This window comes from Thermobia domestica, chromosome 12 (assembly GCF_964235325.1).
Source record: "Thermobia domestica chromosome 12, izTheDome1.hap1.1, whole genome shotgun sequence".
In the NCBI taxonomy this organism is placed as follows: domain Eukaryota; kingdom Metazoa; phylum Arthropoda; class Insecta; order Zygentoma; family Lepismatidae; genus Thermobia; species Thermobia domestica.
In genome coordinates this window covers 93,475,963-93,496,585 of record NC_137465.1, presented here as the reverse complement: position 1 = coordinate 93,496,585, position 20,623 = coordinate 93,475,963, and the positions used below count along the sequence as shown (strand labels likewise).

The 20,623-nt window shown below is 34.8% G+C and overlaps 1 protein-coding gene across 1 annotated transcript; it reads left to right on the top strand.

Annotated features, from left to right (window-relative positions):
• The first annotated feature begins 19,669 nt into the window (after positions 1 to 19,669).
• Positions 19,670 to 20,368, top strand: LOC145666040 (uncharacterized). Its single transcript, XM_081733139.1, has one exon. It carries the CDS (start codon positions 19,670 to 19,672, stop codon positions 20,366 to 20,368), a length of 699 nt encoding a protein of 232 aa, XP_081589265.1.
• The last annotated feature ends 255 nt before the right edge of the window (positions 20,369 to 20,623 follow it).

The following is a 20,623-nucleotide window of genomic DNA, read 5'->3' as shown; positions in this document are numbered from 1 at the left end:
GGAAACTTATCAGATTGCCTCGTTTCTGCTTATTTTTCTATGTAGAGCGAGCATGTGACGATATTATCTGTGATAGCTGCCGCGGCACCTACATTACCTAAGCGAACAAACAAACAAAAAAGACGAAAAAAAGCTCCATTTCATGACGTAAGAAACAAGTTGCATTGTTTCGGATATTTAAATCATACTTATGTAGTTCCTACTGTATTGAACTTACAATTTACGAGTGTAAACACAATAAAATCAAAAAATGTCTTCTTCTTTTCCGTTACAAAAATATTCTTCATCAGGAACTTTCATGTAGTTATTTCATTACATATTCCTATATGTGAAGAAATAGTGGAATTTTCTGCTATTGAAATAACTAATAAATACACAAAGATTTCTTTTTGCGTTCTTGTTACATTTTAAACAATGGAACGGGATATTTGTACTATATGAACCCGATTTATGTTCCCTGCACTTTTCACACACACCCACACACACAGAGAGAGAGAGTGAGAGAGACTATGTGAATTTTACTTTTCAACTCGATATATAAGAAAATTTTCCGTTTCCTGAAAGGGAATTTGAAAATTATAATTTGTTGCTGTCTAACTTTTCTCTACAGGAATTCAATTTTACAGCTCAATGTGCAGTAAAATATAGTCGAAAATTTTCCACCTAATATCACTGTACATAATATTCAAAATTGTCTGGCTTATGAAAAGCTTTTCCACTTGTTTCTACATCGTAATGAAAATTTTCCGATCCATGAAATTTCCTTTCACTTGTTTCTACAGAGCAATTAAGCTTTCCAATTCATAAAATGTTATTTTACTTTTTTGCTTCAAAATGATGAAAATTTTGAAACTCATAAAAAAATTTTCAATTTATCCATACACAACAGAAAATTTTTCGATTCATGAAAAATAGTTTCACTTGTTCCTACATATTATTGGAAATTTTCTGAGCCATGAAAATTTTGAGATTCTTTTAACAATCTTTCACCTTTTTAATATATATGTACATGAATTCAATCAATTTTATGGCTAATGAGGAATTTTTACTTGATCACTGATATTTGTTTAGAACGGAAAATTTTCTGGAAAATTTTCCACCTCACATCACTACGCCATATCTCAGGTCCCTCTAGTTTCTGTGCTTTCGTTTAACCGCCTTTAATATGTGTTACAGTTTTTGAGCTAGGCAGCCTCAAAATGACACTTTCCTCGTTTCCGGCATCGCGTAACTTTGAAACAAGGCAGTTTTCTCCCTATGTCCATATGGATCTTTTATTTGTTAAGATGAGAGGGTTGGATTTTGGTTACATAATAAATGATCACCATTTATATATATATATATATATATATATATATATATATATATATATATATATATATATATATATATATATATATATATATAGAGAGAGAGAGAGAGAGAGAGAGAGAGAGAGAGAGAGGGCTGTTCCAGGAATCCATCGCATCCCCACAGAACAAATATTATGAATGGTTTATTACCTAATTTTAACCAAAGAGTAATCACCCTTTTGGAGGAGGCGCGCGATAGAATACAATATTCTTATTCGGAAACATTCTAAGATAATTATGTTTCATATGACTGCATCTATTTGTCTTCTACTGTGGCTGATACCAAAATAAAATTTTCGATTTCCAATGGAAGCAAGAAGCAAGCTCTGGAGCCTAAGCATCCTGTTAAAATTCGTTGAGATAGATGCTAAGCTCTCGGAAGGCGCTAAATATTGCTAAATATTCACATTCAGTTGCAAGCAGAGAGAACACATCCCAAGACAATGCCCTGTGCGCCACTCCTTGACGAAATATTGTCGTGGTACAAACTAACCACTATTTCCTCTGGCTTAGCTACATATACGTACACATGTAAACCCTTTTCCAATTTATCCTTATTTACAGTGTGTGTTGAACAATTGAGCTGGCGACAAAAAGTAGAAAGTGTTCTGTATCTTCCAATGGAAAAAAATGCCAACTAAAGCTCAATCTCTTCTTCAATACAATATTTATGTCTGTTTTCTGTTCTCCTTCGATTTGATTTTATATTTAAAAAATAATCTATATTTTGTATCTACTATATATTTTCCTGATATAGTAACATATTATTTTACGTTCGTTTAGTAATAAAATATTTAAAAACCCTCAAAAATATTGATTTACTATATACAAAGATATAATCTTTGATAGTTGCAGTTGTATGTGACAGAGAATCACATATAAGTATGCATAATGTAATAATAATATCAAATAGCATATTTGAATATTGCTATGCAAATGAACTATAAATGTAAATATTCGTTTGCAAATGTATCGATTTACAAATACGTATGTAAAAAAGACAGGGTATATTAAAGAGACACTCTCCATCTCACAAACCGGCTCGGTTGAGTGACTTTTTGTATTCGAGTCGCTTCGAATTTAATTTATTCTATTGAGGTTTAAGGTCTCACGTAAAACTTATTTGTGATTCGATTTTCACATTAAAACAAAGTATGTTATGCGTAAGGATATAATATATAAAACACTATAACAAGAGCAATCAAATGCAACGTAGAATTTGATTGGTTTGCACTGTTTTCTTTCTGATTCATTTCCGTCGGTGACCAAGGGGCTAAAGCGCGTGCTTTCTGTGCACTTTGTTCTGGCTACAACTTCCGGTGGAATCCTATTTTATATAGTATATCTCATTATATAGTATCAGTTATCTTATTATATAGTTAAAGGGACGTTAAACTCCAACAAATTAAACCTGCAATTAACCTTGCTATCTTTTATTCCAACAGATGGACCTAAAAATGATACGTATAATATTTTGCATTTAATGGGCAATATGCGCGTTTTGATGGACGCATAGTGTTTCGGATTTACGGATAGTGATTTTAGTTTGTAGTCTGAGAAACTAATATGCAGGAATCATATCATCAATGTCAGTTTCGGAATGTTGGTAAGAGCAAATTGCTTCAACAACTTGCCAAATTCGAAAAATTACCGAAGTGTAACTTAAAAACCACATAGCTGATAGTTCATTGATATTGTTTATTTAATCATATAGTTTGGTTTTTACTCCATACTTAATAATACTGATGATGATTCAATAGAATTTAACCGTGCAGTAAGCCTTGCCAAAAGTAAACATTGATTTAAGTAAGTATATAAGAAGAATCTCTTCTATAACGTTAAAGAGCAAAATTAAAAATGATCTAACGAGAGAGAACAAATCACTCTGTTAGTTAATTGACATAAGTTCTTTTTGGGTTAGTTTGTAAGATTTGCAACTTATTTTCTGACTAACTGCTTCAGACTTAACTAACTGAAAAAGTATTAACTCTTTTAATCGAATAATACACCAATTATGTAATTTGATATATTAACTCACCAGATCAAGAAATACGACGTTTTGATGTCCACAATAGAAACCAATCTGTTTTGAAGATGGGAATAGCAGACGAAATGGAAATTGTTTATTTTGGAAGAATATGATGATTGGATACATGACACCTGTATTTTCTGTAGTATTGAAATACAGTCTAAAATTGTTGATGTAAGACAAGATCGTTGCCAAAGGCTTTCTCGCGATTCATGATTTTCTTCTTCATTCAATTTCTCCAATCCTTCCACTAATATTTACTTGTATGAATCACACATCACCTTTAGCCTACAAAGTGAATCTTTACTCTCTATGTTATGTAACATAATATGAAATAATTCATTATGCATATAAAGTTTATCAATTTCAATTCAATTCTGCATTACTTTTTCTATCCTAGGACAAATGGCCAATTCTTCTTCATATTTTGATATGATTTTTCATCATGCGGCATACTATCTTGTGTTAGGGTGTTTTCCTATCTCCTTGTATCTATTCCAAAAGGATCGCTTTTATATTTGCCTTATTTTGCCTTATGTGTTACGTATCGTTACCTTGTTCTTCTCTGTTCGGTCTACTTCATCATCTTTATTTATTAGATAATATTGTCACTTCTATCGATTTACTAATTTAACTAATAAAGACGACATTCAAATAGAGTAATAATTAAACTGACACCAACATATCAAAGACAAAAGAATCTTGATTTAAGATTTAATGTCCTGAATATAAGGTTTAATTGAATTTGAAGATGAAGTATAAGGAAGAACGCTGAGGGATTTGAATTCTCAGCATTTTTCTTTACACTTAGTCTTTGAAATACAGTTTACATCTTACGGTTTGAAACATTGAAGCTTAGATATCTTTTAACTTTGATATACTGTCACTTTCGATTATTCTTCTACCGGAATGTCGTCTTATGTAGCCTTGTTGCCGGAAATGGTAGCTTCAATCAGACGATCTACTTCAGTGTCTCCATGTCCACTTCTTATGAAGGGCTTTTTTGGAAGACGAAATTTTCTCAGTTGTGGCAAACTTAATTAAAATTTTATTGTGTTCATCTTGTTCCATACCAGAAGTTATTTTTGATCTCTTTTTTGACTCTGACGATTCAGACCCCTACAACAATATTCACACATTTTTCTTTCTGTCGTTAAACTTATTAATTTCTTCATAAAATTCTACTTTCTTTTCTCATTGGCTTCTTGTAAGATATTTTCGAAATATAAACGCCTATGAAGTTAGGTGAGATTCGAGCAGCATATAATCCAAAATATTTCGTCATGACACTCATATAAAACTCTAAACGTAAGGAGCCCTTCAGTGTGTTTATTATTTTCATTTAGAAAGAAATTCACAAAGTGATTAAAATTTGAATGTTAGAAAAAGGTTTGAATACAGAGAGTACCTTTTAACATTAGCTCTATTAAACTTTCAGATGATGCTGAAATGATAACGTACCATGGATTTGACAATCTTTATGTACAGTATAGTGGGGTTATAGCCAGTTTTCAGAGACCAGTGATATTAACACCAGGATTTAAAAAATCCAAGATGAATTTTTCGAATACTCGAATACTCGAATACTTGATGGAATATTGTGATTGAATTGTTATATAAAATTTGCAACAGGCATTCAATTTTTCATTTTGCGTGTTTGCCATTTTAAAACCGATTAATCTAATAGATTGTCATATACAAAAGAGTGAAATATGCAAATAAATTAAATATCTATAAAAATAATGGAAAGAAAAATTTTCAGTTTTTAATAAGAAGTTTCCTTTCTTTCCAGACGAGTGCAGCATTATCATTGTCACCTTTGCATTGTGAAAACAACACGTGTTGTTGAAGTCACTGAATTGAAAAATAATACTGTTTTGGTTTTCACAATTTAGCTCCAAAGTTTCCACACTGAAAAAGTAGTGACAGTGATTTTTGAAATTACAAAGCAATTCTAAAATGTCTCCAGGATAAATTATTATAATGTCAAATATTACGATTTTAAATGTCTATTTCATTAATTTCTCTCAATTACTCAACACAGTAACAAATGCATAATAGTTATTTTATAATTATAGTTTTCAATATCATATCAATAAAGTACATTCACCTTGTTTCTTTCTTTTATTACTTTTTAGTTTATAGTTGTGGAGAATGTGAATGAACAGATAAAATATGTAGAAACCTATTTTTTCATCTATAAGACAGACAAAGCAAAGCAGAGACAGAAAAGAGATAGGTTTTATAGAAGGAGGTGGAAAATTGGAGGCCAACATGCAAAGAAAAGTCAATAGACACAGACAAAAATACACACCCCATGATACAAATAACATTACATTTTTCTTTGAAGTTTCTTTCAAAACAGACAAGTGGAATATTCAGGACTTCATTTTTACGAACTCACAGAAATATACGATTATCTTCAAGTCATGCATTCATTCTTTTCATTTTTTAAATAGTCAACAGTATTCGTGTAAATTTGAACCATTATATTAAATGTTAAACGCATGAGCATCAGTTTCTAGTATGCCATAATAAGTAAGTGTTCATATTTTATTATCTGTTGTTAATAATATTGAATGAGAACTACAATTTTATAGGATTTTAAATTTCAAATGTTTCTAACACAGTTATACCTTTAACGCACTTTTCCTGCTTTAACCGTTCAAATACCGAGGAATGGTTAACAGATTTCCACAATATTTTTAAAATAATGATTTTTACACTTTTTCAAAATATGGTGTGAGAACTTAGGTTTTATGTCAAAAATAATATATTTTATTTTCTGCCATTCTTCAATTTCTTCAAAAACTGAAACAACGATTTAGTGAAATTTTCGTAGTGCATGCATGGTATTTCTCTTTTGGTGAAACTTGTCACCTTACTGTACAACACAAACAGAAGTAATGCACCCTGATTGCTGTAATTCCGTCAGGTTGGATCCAGTAGTTATGCTGGTATCGCAAACATCTAGACTGATGCATCCTAACTTACACGTTAACATTTTGAGCCGGTGACGATAGCTGGTGAGCCCGTAGAGCATTGAAACAGCATTTAGAGTATAGTTAATGCACGAAAAACCGCCATTTCAGGATTTATCTCTATTGTTTGGAGCTTGTTGTCCAATGAGGATCACATACCAAACACTTCACAACTCGTTGTATATAATATATTATTTTACCACATACTGCATATGAGAAGAAAGAAAGCAACACTTGAGTTAGAAAAGGTTGAAAAAAACTGAAAATATCAAATCTGTTATAATTGCATAAACTAAGTTCGTAAAGGTTTAACTTCATTCATGCTCCTACTCTAATACCCCTTCATTCTAACATACCTCTCCTCTTATACAGGAGATCTTGTTTATCATATTGAAATTAAAACTGAAACATGTTATAAAGTTTGGTCCTGCGTGCATTCGAATCTCATTCTTCTTAGTGAAAATCCAATATGATAACTACTTACCTACGCTAATCAGTGCTTCAACTTCCACAGAAGCTTTTAGGTGGTTAAAATTCTTTCGTATAAATCTCAACGAGCCACTAAGGCCCTATAAAAAGACAATCATTAGTTGAGTGTAATAATTTTTTTCATCAAATTTTATTGCTTAGATAACACAGACCTGCATTATTTCGGTTGTGTCATGTTTTTCAGCATTGTATGATGGATTTGTATGTAACTTGATGCACTTAATCCAAAAATGACCGTAGTTTGATCCCATCACGTCGGAATTGTTTGGAAATCTCAATGTGTCAAAATGTGCTATGTCTAAAAACGTCACAAATATGAGACTACGGACAGATGTCAGGACATAAGAAATGCTGCCATCCGTTTGTTTATGACGAAAACGATTCGTTGTCAACACAAACCGGTAGATGGCAGCACATGCACCGTTAAACTTGGTGTACACTGCAACTGGTGTAACTGTCAACTGGTGCAACCGTTCGTACGTATCTTTCGTTATCAAAAGTCGGCTACACAAAGTATCCATGTTTTTTGTGTACATGGGATAGCAGTGACAGGGACAATCATTGGAAGCGGGAAGATTATACATAACGAGCGTAATTGGAATCTGGAGTAAAAAATGTACTCAAAATGCTTCTCGTCGAGGCGACGAAAGCTTTCTTGTCACCTCTACATATCAACTTAGGCTTGATGAAGCAATATGTGAAAGCCTTAACAAAGGATGGTACATGTTTCCAGTACATGTCTATCAAATTTCCAGCCTTATCAATCGCAAAACTAAAAGAGAATGTCTTTACGGGTCCGGACATTAGATAACTCTGCAAAGATAGACATTTTGAGGAACACATGGAGTTTGCTGAAAAAGAAGCCTGGGTCGCCTTTAAAGACATAATAACCAAGTTTCTCGGCAACACGAATAATCCGAATTTCAAGTCTGTCGTTGATACTATGCTGCAGAAGTACGAAAAGGTAGGTTGTTCCATGAGTTTGAAAATTCATTTCTTACATTTCCACTTGGACTTCTTCCCGAAGAACCTGGGTGCTGTTAGTGGAGAGATGGGTGAGAGATTCCATCAGGACATCCAAGAAATGGAAAAGCATTCCCAAGGACGATGAAATACAACAATTGTGACATACAACTGCTGGATGTTTCCAGCATCGAGATGAACCCAACAAAGAGCACGAAAGGAAAAACCAGAAACACAGCATGATTGGTCTAAAAAGACGTGGACACAATGACTTAACTCGTGAGTATTTCTTTTATGTTATATTATATTCTATGTTCTTCCTTTTCTTCCACAATTCCACATGATTTACATAACAAACCGATTTTGTCATTAAGTCGCATATTTGTGATAATTTTCGACGTATACTATATTTGGTACATTGCCATTTGCAAACAATTCTGACGTGATGGATACAAACTAAGGTCGTTTTTGGATTAAGCACACCAAGATACATAAGAATCCATCATCAAATGTTGAAAAACAGAACCATCGCAGGCTAGTGTAATTGTTATTGCAATTCTATTATTTTATAATGATCAGTCCAACCCTAACCATTTCAGAGATTAAACCTGTTTCAGTTATTTTGCCACGAAAGAAAATGTGACTTACGTGAAAAACGTGTTTCTGGTAGTAAATAGAACAATGTGAGGAACAGACATCACTTCATACAAAAGTGATCTGACAAGTGAGGTAATGTAAGCAATAGCCAAACAGTCTACGGGGCAGGAAAGTACTTTGTAAATCATGCGTTCAAATAGCATAGAAAGTTAGGTTGTATTGTTCTTTTATTTTAATTTCGTGCTCCTAACACAGAGATAAGAACATTTCTTTCAATGGTCCTTTATCAACTCCTTTATTTTCAAATTTGATTAGGAAACAATATTATACGAATTGTGAATTTAAATTGCCATAGCTGAAAGCAAATATCTTTACTACTCTGTTACTATCTTCTCAAGTGTTCTATTCTATTCTCCACCACCAGGGTTCTTTTCTCGGTAGGAGCACATATGATTCGGATCAAACGTTGAGTTGTATTCCATGTCTCAAATAGGGTCACAATTAAAAGAGATGCTGAACTCTAATGAATAACACTGTGCAACAAATTTTCAACTTTTTTTTCTCTTTTCTGAAAAAGAATGACTGAGCCCTACAGAACTTTTTACGCTGATTACAGTGATGTAACTTCTGTATCAGCCTGCAATTCTGCGAAATAGCCAAATAAAGTTTTACTAGTATATAATATTATTAATACTCTATGTTAAATATTACAGACCTCGAGAGGACACCTTGCAGATACAAATTCCTATTACTGCCTGACCGTGAGTGCCTCATGGGGACATTTGCCCCTGGATTGTCACTTTGAAAAACTGGTATTATGCAATTGTATCTGCAGTTTGAATGATTTTGACAAAATTGCGTACTTTTCAGGGGTTTGTTCCCTTAGGAAAGATACTATAAAAGTCCATACGTCTGAGAATGTTCTTTTTTGTTTGACAGACAACTGTTGGGAGTAGGTTCATCCACATTCCTCATAGTTACATTATAATGAATCAAAGACCTAAATGTAAATATAAACATTAACTTAAAGTGCACATAAAGTATGTATTGAAACGAAATTAGTGAAACATAAAATACAGAAATGAAATAAAATAAGAATACTGAACAACTTCACAAACTGTTCTTATCGGCGTTATCTTTGGTAGGCACTTTCATTTTCTCTGTTACTAAAACAAAATAAGAAAACTGTCTTGCTTCACAAACTGATAAACGTTGTTATCGGCTTTTCCTTTTGAACTCATCCTCATGTTCTCTTTGCACGGTCCAACAATAGTTAGCTAGCATAGAGACTCCCCATCACATTTCTCCGAGTATTTTTCTTCCAGCACACGAATTGTTTGGTTCTTGCGCTGGAAATCTTTCACCATGTTCATCTCGAACTGGACCTAAATTCTCGAGAAAGAAATCAAAGTGGCTGTGCAGGAAATGAAGTTTCAAAGACATGTTGAAACCCAGCTCTTGAAAACTCAGTATCATTTCTTCAAAAATTTGGATATATTGTTCAGATCTTCTGTTTCCCAGGAAAGAATTTACCACATTTTTCAGCGCAACTTACGCTCTTCTCTCGTTTTCCCTCAGGATTACGTCAAATTGTGAATCTTTCATCACTTTTCTTATTTCCGGTCCAACAAATATCCCTTCCTTAAGTTTTGCATCTGTGATGAGGAGAAATAATAGCTTCAGCCAACGGAAACCACCATCCTCTAAAGCTTTGACGAAAGTCTTCATTAGTTTACGTGTGATGGCGGTAAATACATATTATTCTGCGGTTTGACAAGAGGTTCGTAACTAACACTTTTCTGTCCGGGAGTCAGAAACTTCCTTGCAGGATATTGTTTTCATTGTAGTGTTGATTTTTGCCCTGCTGTCCCATTAACACAAAAAACAATATTTCGTATATCTCGATTGCGTCCGCAAAAGCAGGCCAAGGACTTTACAGTCACCAGTAATGTGCTATCGATGTGCCGCGTACACAAGTTTTCCAAGTAAAAGCTTCATATCTCCTTATGTTTCTTTCATATCTACAGTATACGCAACCGGAATAGCACGGTGGCTATTTCTATTGTGTAATAACTCGGCTTTTAGATTGACTTTGGAAAAATCAATGAATAATCCCAATCATTCATATCGTAATCAATGCAGACATGAGTCCGCAAACATCTGTACAGACCAAACCTTCGTGAGAGTCGCGAAACTTCACTAGATCACATAAGCGAAAGCGATACGTAGTTACTTTTATGTTCTTCTCTAAAAGGTTCCACTCTTGTAGTCTCAAAGCTAGTAGTTCAGCCTGAGACTTAAACAAGTGCAAATCTCTAACAAGATCATTTAATTTACTTTGATATATTAATTGCTCCGACGATTTTTCAGTATAGAATGGATCCTCCTCTTCTTCAATTTCGGAATCACGATCTACGGAAGTAGCACATGCATCAGAATCATCCAACAAGTATTCTCTCATTGGAACAGGCACAGGTGTAGGAGAGGTCGAACAGCGGAAGGTAAATTTGCGTATATGACTGATTTATTGGTTTTTGAGATTTTTCTACTTACGTTTGTTAAATAAAAATAACAGTCTGACGTGTGTGGTCTTTGGTACGGCACGCCTATGGTACGGCAAATGGCATTGCTTTATGTTTTCCAATCAACCACCCACGAATATTTACTTTGCAAGATTTACAACTACATGCGATGCCCATTTATTTCCTGATCTCCAAAATTGATCTCGAAGTACAATTTATAAGCTCTTTTCACAAGCTGTGTTATCTGTGTAATATTGGATTTAACAGTCACTCACAGCACACAACACTCGCACAAGCACTTTTTACAAGAAAAAATCTTAGAGCAATATCCAGGAACAAACTTTTATCTTTGTCCAACAAGTTCAGCTGTCAACAATAAGAGCTGTATATTTCCAGTATATACCCTCCCACTCTTTCCACATGCAGCAAAATCACAAATAAAAAATTCAAAATAGTGGACCACAATTCCACTGATAAATACTTTTACACAATGTTGCAACTACACAGCAGAAACTGTTGCCAACTAGAGGAGGGAAAATTTATTATTAAAAATTCCCTTTCCCCCAATTTTGGGAAAATGGAGTCTGATACAAATGAACGACTTATGGATTTAAGATCAGATCACGAAATACGACTACAATCAGTGAATAACTTCCAGGAAAGGAAACCACTGTAACACAGTGTAATCAGATATGGCCTGAGCAATGACCAGGCAAGAGTGGGATATGTGGTACCCTCTCCTGCGACTGCCTCTTAGTCATGTTGTATTGTAGTTTACTCGTAGATTAAGTAACATAAAATTATTATTTTCGGTATACAAAAATATTGCAGCACCCGAAAAATGCCTGAGCTCCTCCGCACACTTCCGTAAGCAGTTAGAGGTGGCGTATTTGTTGCTTCTGAATCGTAACATAATATCATTCCGCATTTTTTTTCAATAAATTAAATTCTTCGTTTGTTTCTTGTCACACAATTTGAAATGGCAGAATCATAACGCTTGTAGAAGTGAATGAAGAAGTATTTAAGTCACTTCTATTATAATTATGGAGTTATCAATTTTTGTGAAATTAAAGATGGCTAACTTGATTTGGAATTTCACTACTGTATTGTACTGCAATTTAAAGTCCTCTCGTCTACAAAAGTGCTGCTATAAACGATAATTAAATCTCAACTATTTAGTCAACCAATCAACGTAACACAGTAACAAACATAACACGGTACATCGTAAAAAAATGAGAAGAATAATATCCAAGCTACGTTAGGTTAGGATTTGGAAATATTAGGTTGTCTACAAACTATTGAGCAGTTGGAGGTCCAAATTAAGAAGAAATTGTTGTTTGAAAATAACATTGTGAAACACCATATATAACCACTCTATTCGATAACTTGTTATTTGTCAGGCAACATCATAATACCGTCGCTATAGAATTATGTTGTTTCTGAAAAAAGTGGCACGTGGTTTTAACCAGAATCGTTTCAAAATAATCTAAAATTATTCAGAGAATTCAGATCAGAATAAAACAAATAATAACCTAAAGTACCATGTCGCAGTTAAACGGTGGATACATTAAAACCTTCAAGCCAAGTTTTCGAGACTTCTGAGGGATCGTTTATGATGTAAAGGATATTGCATTTTAAGCTTCGTGTATGGCACTATTTCTGTTGCCCAATTCCTAAAACTTTTTAAAGGGCATACTCGCTGCAGTCGACCACAGTAGAGGTTCAAATTTATCATTCTGCCCGGTGGCAGCAGCTCATGATGCACGATAAGCTCCAATCTTATCAAATGCACAGTATAACTTTCCTTTGTGTCAGTGTTGGATTTTTCACAGACTATAGAGCCGATCCTCACTTTCACTACGATCTTTTCGCACCTTGTTGTCGTATACTATTCACTTGGCAGCACCCTTGAGCAACCGTTTTGTAAGTTCCTAGTTTGTAGGTCGAGTTTCTGTTTGTAGCCAACTTTCTCTCTATTGCTTTTTCTTGTTTGTGAACGGATGTTTAAGTCGTTGATGATGTCATGGTTGCCTACTCGATTTCAGTCCGAAGATAATCCATCAAATTTTTCTGGAATTGATCGCACAGGGCGACTGAACAATACTTTAGCTGTTGCTTTTAGATATTATATCTTTCTCATAAGAGAACAAGTCTCTTCAAGGGCCTGTGTGCATTTGCGTCTCTACTGAAATTAAATTATAAAATGTAGCATAGATTTGCGGAAAAATTAGATAATCTTCACGTCGTAATACCTTAGGTTTGATCATGAGAATTTAAACACGTTTGCATTTCTACTAGCTTCAGCTATCACCTGTTAAATAGCGTTAGGCCTAACACGCTGCGATTCAAATCCTTGATTTGATTCACTAACGCTATATTATGCTAAAATGCTCAATACATTTTTTGAAGCTAACTGACTCAACACATTTTTACTATTCATTGTTATAGACAATCAAGTTCCAAAATTAAAATATCGTAAATGGATGAAACTATTTTCACATATACATTATTCTTACTTTTATTTAATCTTCTTAAATGAATCTATTTTATTAGAATTTTTCATAGTTTAAGAAGTACAAATTTAAATTGTATGTTATAAACATGGGTATGAGTTGCACTTAGAAAGTTCTGCTGATATATGCGATTTCATATCAGTGAATTTCCTGTAAAAGAGAAATCGTATTCCCCAGCTGTGTTCAAATGTCTTTCAGTTGGTACTTCAGCATTGTAACTTGGAGCATAGCAAAATGCAAAGCAAATCATTGTGAGAATAGTAAGAAATCTACAACTCCAAATCTATAAAAGACGGGTTCAAAAGTTTAAATGAGCAATGGGTGAATATGGTAAACTTTCCCATATCTTTATTAAGTCCTTAATATTTTCTAACTTCCTACGACAAACCGCTGAACTCCTTGTCGAATATTTCTTTGGGTAGAAGAACAATAGAACGTCAACGTATTTTGTATTTCATTAATAGCCCTACTCTCACAGCAATAGATATATTCAATTCTACCTATTTCGTTCTCTTCCTTTACTTGTAACACTTGTTCGCTCTGGTCTGGTTACGGAAAGCCCACCGATACATCATACATCGGCCAGATGGACATAACAGTTCCAGACTTCGAACCTTATGTAGGCAATACCGCCCTCTGGCACCTTTACTTCCCTAGATTGCCCATGGTGTTCATTTTAAACCATCTGATTGAGCCTCAGAGCCGCATTGGAATGAAGATAGATTTATAAAAAAATTCCACTCACATTGAGATTCGAACCCGGGTCGTCCAATTAGAGTCAGATGCGTTACTGACTAAGTAATTGAAACTATTTTAAAAAAGCAAAACATGTGTTGTTTTGGAGTTAATTAATTACTATTATTTGTTGGAATGGCAACTGTAAAGCGATGTAAACTTCAACTTTTAACAAAGTTATAAGGGCAATTCCACGACAAGGTAAACCTTAACATTATTTTTCGAAACCTCTCTAAGTAGAATATTACCTTATGTGAATGGTAGAAAAAACTTTGAATCGTTTGAATCTGAAAGAAGGATTCTCCTTTTTAAAACAAAAATGAATTTTACAGTGCCTATAACGTAGCTAACCACGTGATTCGTTAAGAAGATTAATTCATATCTAACTTGGCAACACTAGATATGGCGATGTTATTTTGTTAGGATACCATATATGTGTCTGAAAGAAACTGCAAGACTTATAGCCTAACTTCTGCTGAACTATTTATGAAAAGCAAGTTTTTGTATGCTTTTTCTCCAAGTTTATGTATTGTCTGCTGCTGTGTCCCACCCGTAACGGAAAACATCTAAGAGTTTATCTTGGTCACACATGTATTTTCTGATTAGTTGTAATTCCTGGTAAAAGTAAGCATTTTTATATTAGGTTTCCATTGTCAACATTTTAATAGAGAAAACAAAAACATTTTAGGAAATATTTAATTAATTTTAACTGTCTCGCCCGTATCAATTACGAGGCGTCCGAGCTTATAACATCTTGGATCATATATTTTAGTATTTTATGTGACTACTAAACACCTTTCAATGAATCGTAAGTTTGTTTATCTTGCAACTTGTAAAGCAAAATAATTTAACTTTATAGTTGTATTTATTTATTTATTTATTTATTTATTTATTTATTTTTATTTTTAAATATTTTTTTATATTTTTTATTTATTTTTTTATCTACTAACTTATCTTTTTTATGTTCGTCTCTGCTTTCATTATTCTTTTACATACATAAATGTTGTATGTAAAATTTAGTTATTTATTTATTTATTTTTATTTATTTATTTATTTATTTATTTATTTTTTATTTATTAAAAAGTTATTTTTATTTATTGTTTTATTTATTTATTTATTTATTTTTATTTATTTATTTTTTATTATTTATTTATTTATTAAAAATAAATAAATAAAATTTATTTATTTATTTTTAGTTTACAAGTATATTTGATTGTTTCGAAAGATCATCTTTTTTTCGTCATCTTAATATATGTGTTTCAATTCAGGTTAAGTAGTTTGGTTTAGTTAGTCGTAAAACAAACTTAGACCTATTTGTGATGCGATAAGTGGTATTTAGTAATATTTTAGCCATTGTACAACTTTCTAGCACTTTATCAAATAACAAATCTAACGATTCAAGGATGTTTACAAGGATGATTTTGGTACAAGTAATAAGAGTTAAAAATCAACATATTCAACAAAATCGTACATGCAATCACTACTCTGTGCCCTTACCGAAATTTTAGTTCCCAAGGTTTCGTCTTCGTGGGTATACAGTATATTGGTATATGCTATATCTACCCTTGAATGGCATTATTTGCCCGTCAATGTATTCATACTCTTCATCATTCACAGCAAATTCGAATCTCTCCTTCAGTTTATTCAGTACATATCGTAACTCATAAAGTTTGTTGTTTGCATCTCGAGGCTGTGAATTATCATATAAATGAAGATATCTCCATATGAGGTCAAACCGCTTTACTGACATTACGTCAGCTACAACTTTACAACTTAAAACTTCGTCGTAAGACCAACACTGTTGTCAGTGGCGTATTTAGGGGGGTGGCTTCCGGGCTTAAGCCCCCCCCCGAAATCTTACTTAGTATAGTAAAGTAAATGAAATATCTTGCAGAATTTTCACAGTTCCAGGCAAAGCTGCCCCGAAAGTTAGCAAAGCCCCTCCCGAAACAAAATCGTAAATTCGCCACTGACTGTTGTGTTCCTTGCCATTTTGTTTCGCATACAGATTTTTCCGAAACAATGTCAACTGCTATCTGCACTTAAAAGTCATCTGTAAATAACTGCGAAAACAAATCAATTTGTTCATTTCCTGTAATATTTACATTGTTATTTTTATGAAATGGAGAAACATTCTGAGAAAATTTATTGCCATATTTTGACCACCTCACTTTTGCTTGTTGTCGTCTTTGGTTGCTTCTACTCAGAGGAGGATATTTAGTTTCTTTTTCTTCATTCTCTTATGCTAATTCACTTCCGTCGTCCTCAGCATACTGAGTAATATATGTTCAAGGCAGTTTGTGTGTACAGGTCTACATGTTCCTGATTTCAGTTTGATTTCAGGAAAGATGGTCTTTTTGGAAGGTGTTCTGAACATACCAATTTTGTCTGCCATAACATGTTGGAGTCAAGTGTGGTGACACCAAATGGAAATCGAACCCAGATTTCACACATATATTAGTCAGAAGTCTTGAAGGAGCTCATTGTTTGTCATAAAGGCTCCAATTATATTTTTGTGAGTGGCAAGCACCTTCTTTTTGCAAAAACAATCATACCTTCAATAGATTCATGAAGTCCACTACAGTGACAGATTGTTGCAGACAAATGTGCTTCAAGTGCATGCTGTCCACTACATGGGACATGTATGTTGGATGATTTTTGTAGATACAAAAACAAAACCAGATCATATTATGATGTCAGCTTGTTTCAGACATTGTAACAAAGAAAAGAAAAATATATCACCTGCTTGGCACACTCTCCATAGAAGATGTCAGCAGATATTTCAGAAGAACTCTCCACGCCTCTTTCTTGCCTGTTTCAAGTATGCACCGACGACGTTACACCCCTGTTTTCAGAGTTTCACTCTAGGTGGCAGAAAAATTCAGATCGTCAGACCACCCAAGTAACTTCTACTGTAAAAGAATGTATTTGGGGTGTGGGTAGAGAGTTCCGACGGAATACAATCGTGACCAATCAGCAGTGTCCACTCCAGTGGACGTTATGCACGAAAGGGTTAAAGTGGAGATTTGTCTATAAACTTTCCCTTGAGGACCACAACTGCATTTAAATTTATTTATTCTTTGATTAAGCACTCTTTGATATAAGCCATTTTCGATGATTTTTAAGTGTTAGTGATCGAAAGTGTCATCGTTCATCTCAGCGACTCCGAAAGCTATGAATTCGACAGATATTGGTCATTTCGATCATATATATATATATATATATATATATATATATATATATATATATATATATATATATATATATATATATATATATATATTCCCCTCCCCGCCAACAAGTTCCGGGGCTGAATTTGGATTTAAACAGCATCGGAAGCGGCATTCTTCATCTCAGTGACCCCAAAAGCTATAGATTCGACAGTTATATCGGTCATTTTTGATCATTTTTAAATGTCTCTCCCCGTCCCCTAACATTACACCGTCAAAGTGATATGACAAAAACCATCTTAGGTTCGAACTTCATCTAGGTTTAAAATTTGATCGAGATGAGTCCGGGGGGTCATGAGTTTTGTTTATTTTTATGCATCTTTTCCTCCCTTCCCCTCCACTAAATTCTGCCGTCAAAGTGAAATGATAAAAACCATCCTAGGCATGAACCTCGTCTATGTTGAAAATTTGATCCAGGTTAGTCCTTTAATTCAAGAGTTACTAAATTTTACTTTTTTTATAATTCCCCTCCTCTCCCTCCTTCAGTTCTACCGTAATAGTGAAACGACAAAAACACTCCCAGGCCCGAACCTCATAAATGTTGAAAATGTCATCCAGATAGGTCGCGTGGTTTAACTGATTAAGTCACAAATATAGTCACTTTCAATTTTATGATACAGATTTTGTTAAATACGAAGCACCGTCAATGCGTTTAACGAATTAGGTTTCTGTTTATATTACTACACATTTCAATTAAGCAACCTTATTACGTTTTAGTTTTCGCGAAATTTTATAATTACTTTACTCATAGTATTTGACTTACTTCAAACTCCATTTCACTTCTCTCGCTGCTTAAGACGTTAATTAGCATTAACACAATACAATTAATTAATTGTTACAAATTATTTGTTTAATTTCCGCTTAAAATACAAGATTCTCAACAACTTGATCGTCTTTAATCACTGATTTAAATTCAATTACTTTTTTATTTTTGCTTTTAGCATTATTTTAAGCAGAAAGCAGACTCAAATGCACGTCCATTCAACCCATCTTATTTCACAAATCCTTTATTTGAAAACAACACATTACGCAAAAGAGAAAAAAGGTACTTCTTGCAACACATTCCTTCTCTCAGAACAGCAAATAAATTCGCTGGCTGTGGGACTTCGTGTAGGTCTCCGGGCAACTTCATTAAAAAAAAAAAGTTAATTTACTCGGGAATGATTCACTTCGTTGTTAATATTTACAATGATAACTTTCATTACTTTTGTTTAAATCTTCATATCTTCTTCTAACTGGAAAAACGAAATTTAAAGAAGAGTAACTATATGTTTCAAAGTAAGGCATGAAATCTAGGACACACTGCATTTTATCGGGAAACTTCCACAACTTATAAGAAAATTTCCTGAGATGTTTGACCTCCAGGAATTTTCTACCTTAATTGTCTGTCTTTCTCGGACGATCTTAACTTTTAGCACAGCGAGATAGAGGACTCTGAATGCTATGAAAGGAGATTAATTACACCAGGTTGCAAAATTTCGAAGTCAGATGCACTCGCCAATCCAAAAATGGTGGTCGCCAGTATCTCTCACGTACAAATTATGAGAGGTTCTACCCCCTCCCCACATGACCTTTGGTTTGATAAAGAAAAAGGTTACATCATGGCATATTGGTTGATCTATTCTAGGCACTGGGGTTTCCTCCCTAGCTGTTCTAGCTTCAAAGAGCGGGAGAAACGATCTCTCGCGTTGACGCGCCAGGAGGCAAACCACTTCTATTGAGGGTGGGAAAGGAGGAGCGAATTACAACGTTCTGAAGACTTCACTTTCCATGTCCGTTATGACTTCACATTCCGTGTTTTCTCTCACTCAGTAACAATTATTTACGTATGAAACAGAAACTACACACTCCTGTGAGTTTAGGCAGAAACCATTCCTACAACACTGGTCGCCAGCTCTAAATTTCTAGTTGCCAATGGCGACCGGGAATTTTGCGGCCTGAATTACAGCATAGCTTAAACTCAATTACAATAAGTTTCCAAATCATAATTAATATTTCTTTTTGAGTACGTGATGACCGAAATTAACAATAATATCGACAATAATAAAATGAAAACAAATCACCTTCGTTCTTCACATACTCTTCAACTACACTCGTGCTCATAAATTAAGGATAATGCGGATACATGGTGAAACAATGCTCGGTTTTCGGTTGGGAATCACCATGCGGTGCATTTGACCATTCGGTGCGATGCATGCGGTGCGGTCGTCGCATGGGGGCGGTGCCAGCAGTCCAAATATGCAAAGGTGTGTTGGTGAATGTCAGAGTACGGTGCAGCGTATAAGTGTGCAGATGTTGTCAGACGTGCTAATGGTGACTGTGTGTTGAAAATGGCTCAAAGAACACATATTGATGACGTTATGCGGAGGAGAATAATAGGGCGACTGGAGGCTGGTCAAACACGGCAGGTCGTAGCACGGGCCCTCTGTGTACCACAAAGTGAGATCTCAAGATTATGCCAACAATTCCAGCAGACAGGAAACGTGTCCAGGCGCTACAGCATGGGACGTCCACAGTGTACAACATCACAAGAAGACCGATATCTCACCATTAGTGCCCGCAGACGGCCACGGAATACAGCAGGTAGCCTTGCTCCGGACCTTGCCACAGCCATTGGAACAGTTGTCTCCCGACACACAGTCTACAGACGACTGAACAGACATGGTTTATTCGCCCGGATACCTGCAAAGTGCATTCCACCGACCCCTGTTCACAGGAGAGTCCGTAAAGCCTGGTGTCAAGAACACAGTACATGGTCAATGGAACAGTGGTCCCACGTTAGGTTCACGGACGAGTACAGGTATAGTCTGAACGGTGATTCTCGCTGTGTTATCATCTGGCGTAAACCAGGAACCAGCTACCAACCCCATAATATCCTTGAAATGGACCTGTATGAAGGGTTTGATGGTGTGCGGTGGGATTATGATTGGTTCACGTACACCCCTGCATGTCTTTGACAGAGGAACAGTAACAGGTCATGTGTATCGGGACGTCATTTTGCATCAGTATGTTCGCCTTTTCAGGGGTGCAGTGGGTCCCACCTTCCTCCTGATGGATGATAACACACGGTCCCACCGAGCTGCCATCGTGTAGGAGTACCGTGAAACAGAAGATGTCAGGCGAATGGAGTGGCCTACCTGTTCTCCAGACCTAAACCCCATCGAGCATGTCTGGGATGCTCTCGGTCGACGTATCGCTGCACGTCTTCAAAC

Bases quoted from the DNA above. Each gene is read 5' to 3' on its own strand.
- LOC145666040 (XM_081733139.1), top strand. From the start codon at position 19,670: ATGTCAGAGTACGGTGCAGCGTATAAGTGTGCAGATGTTGTCAGACGT.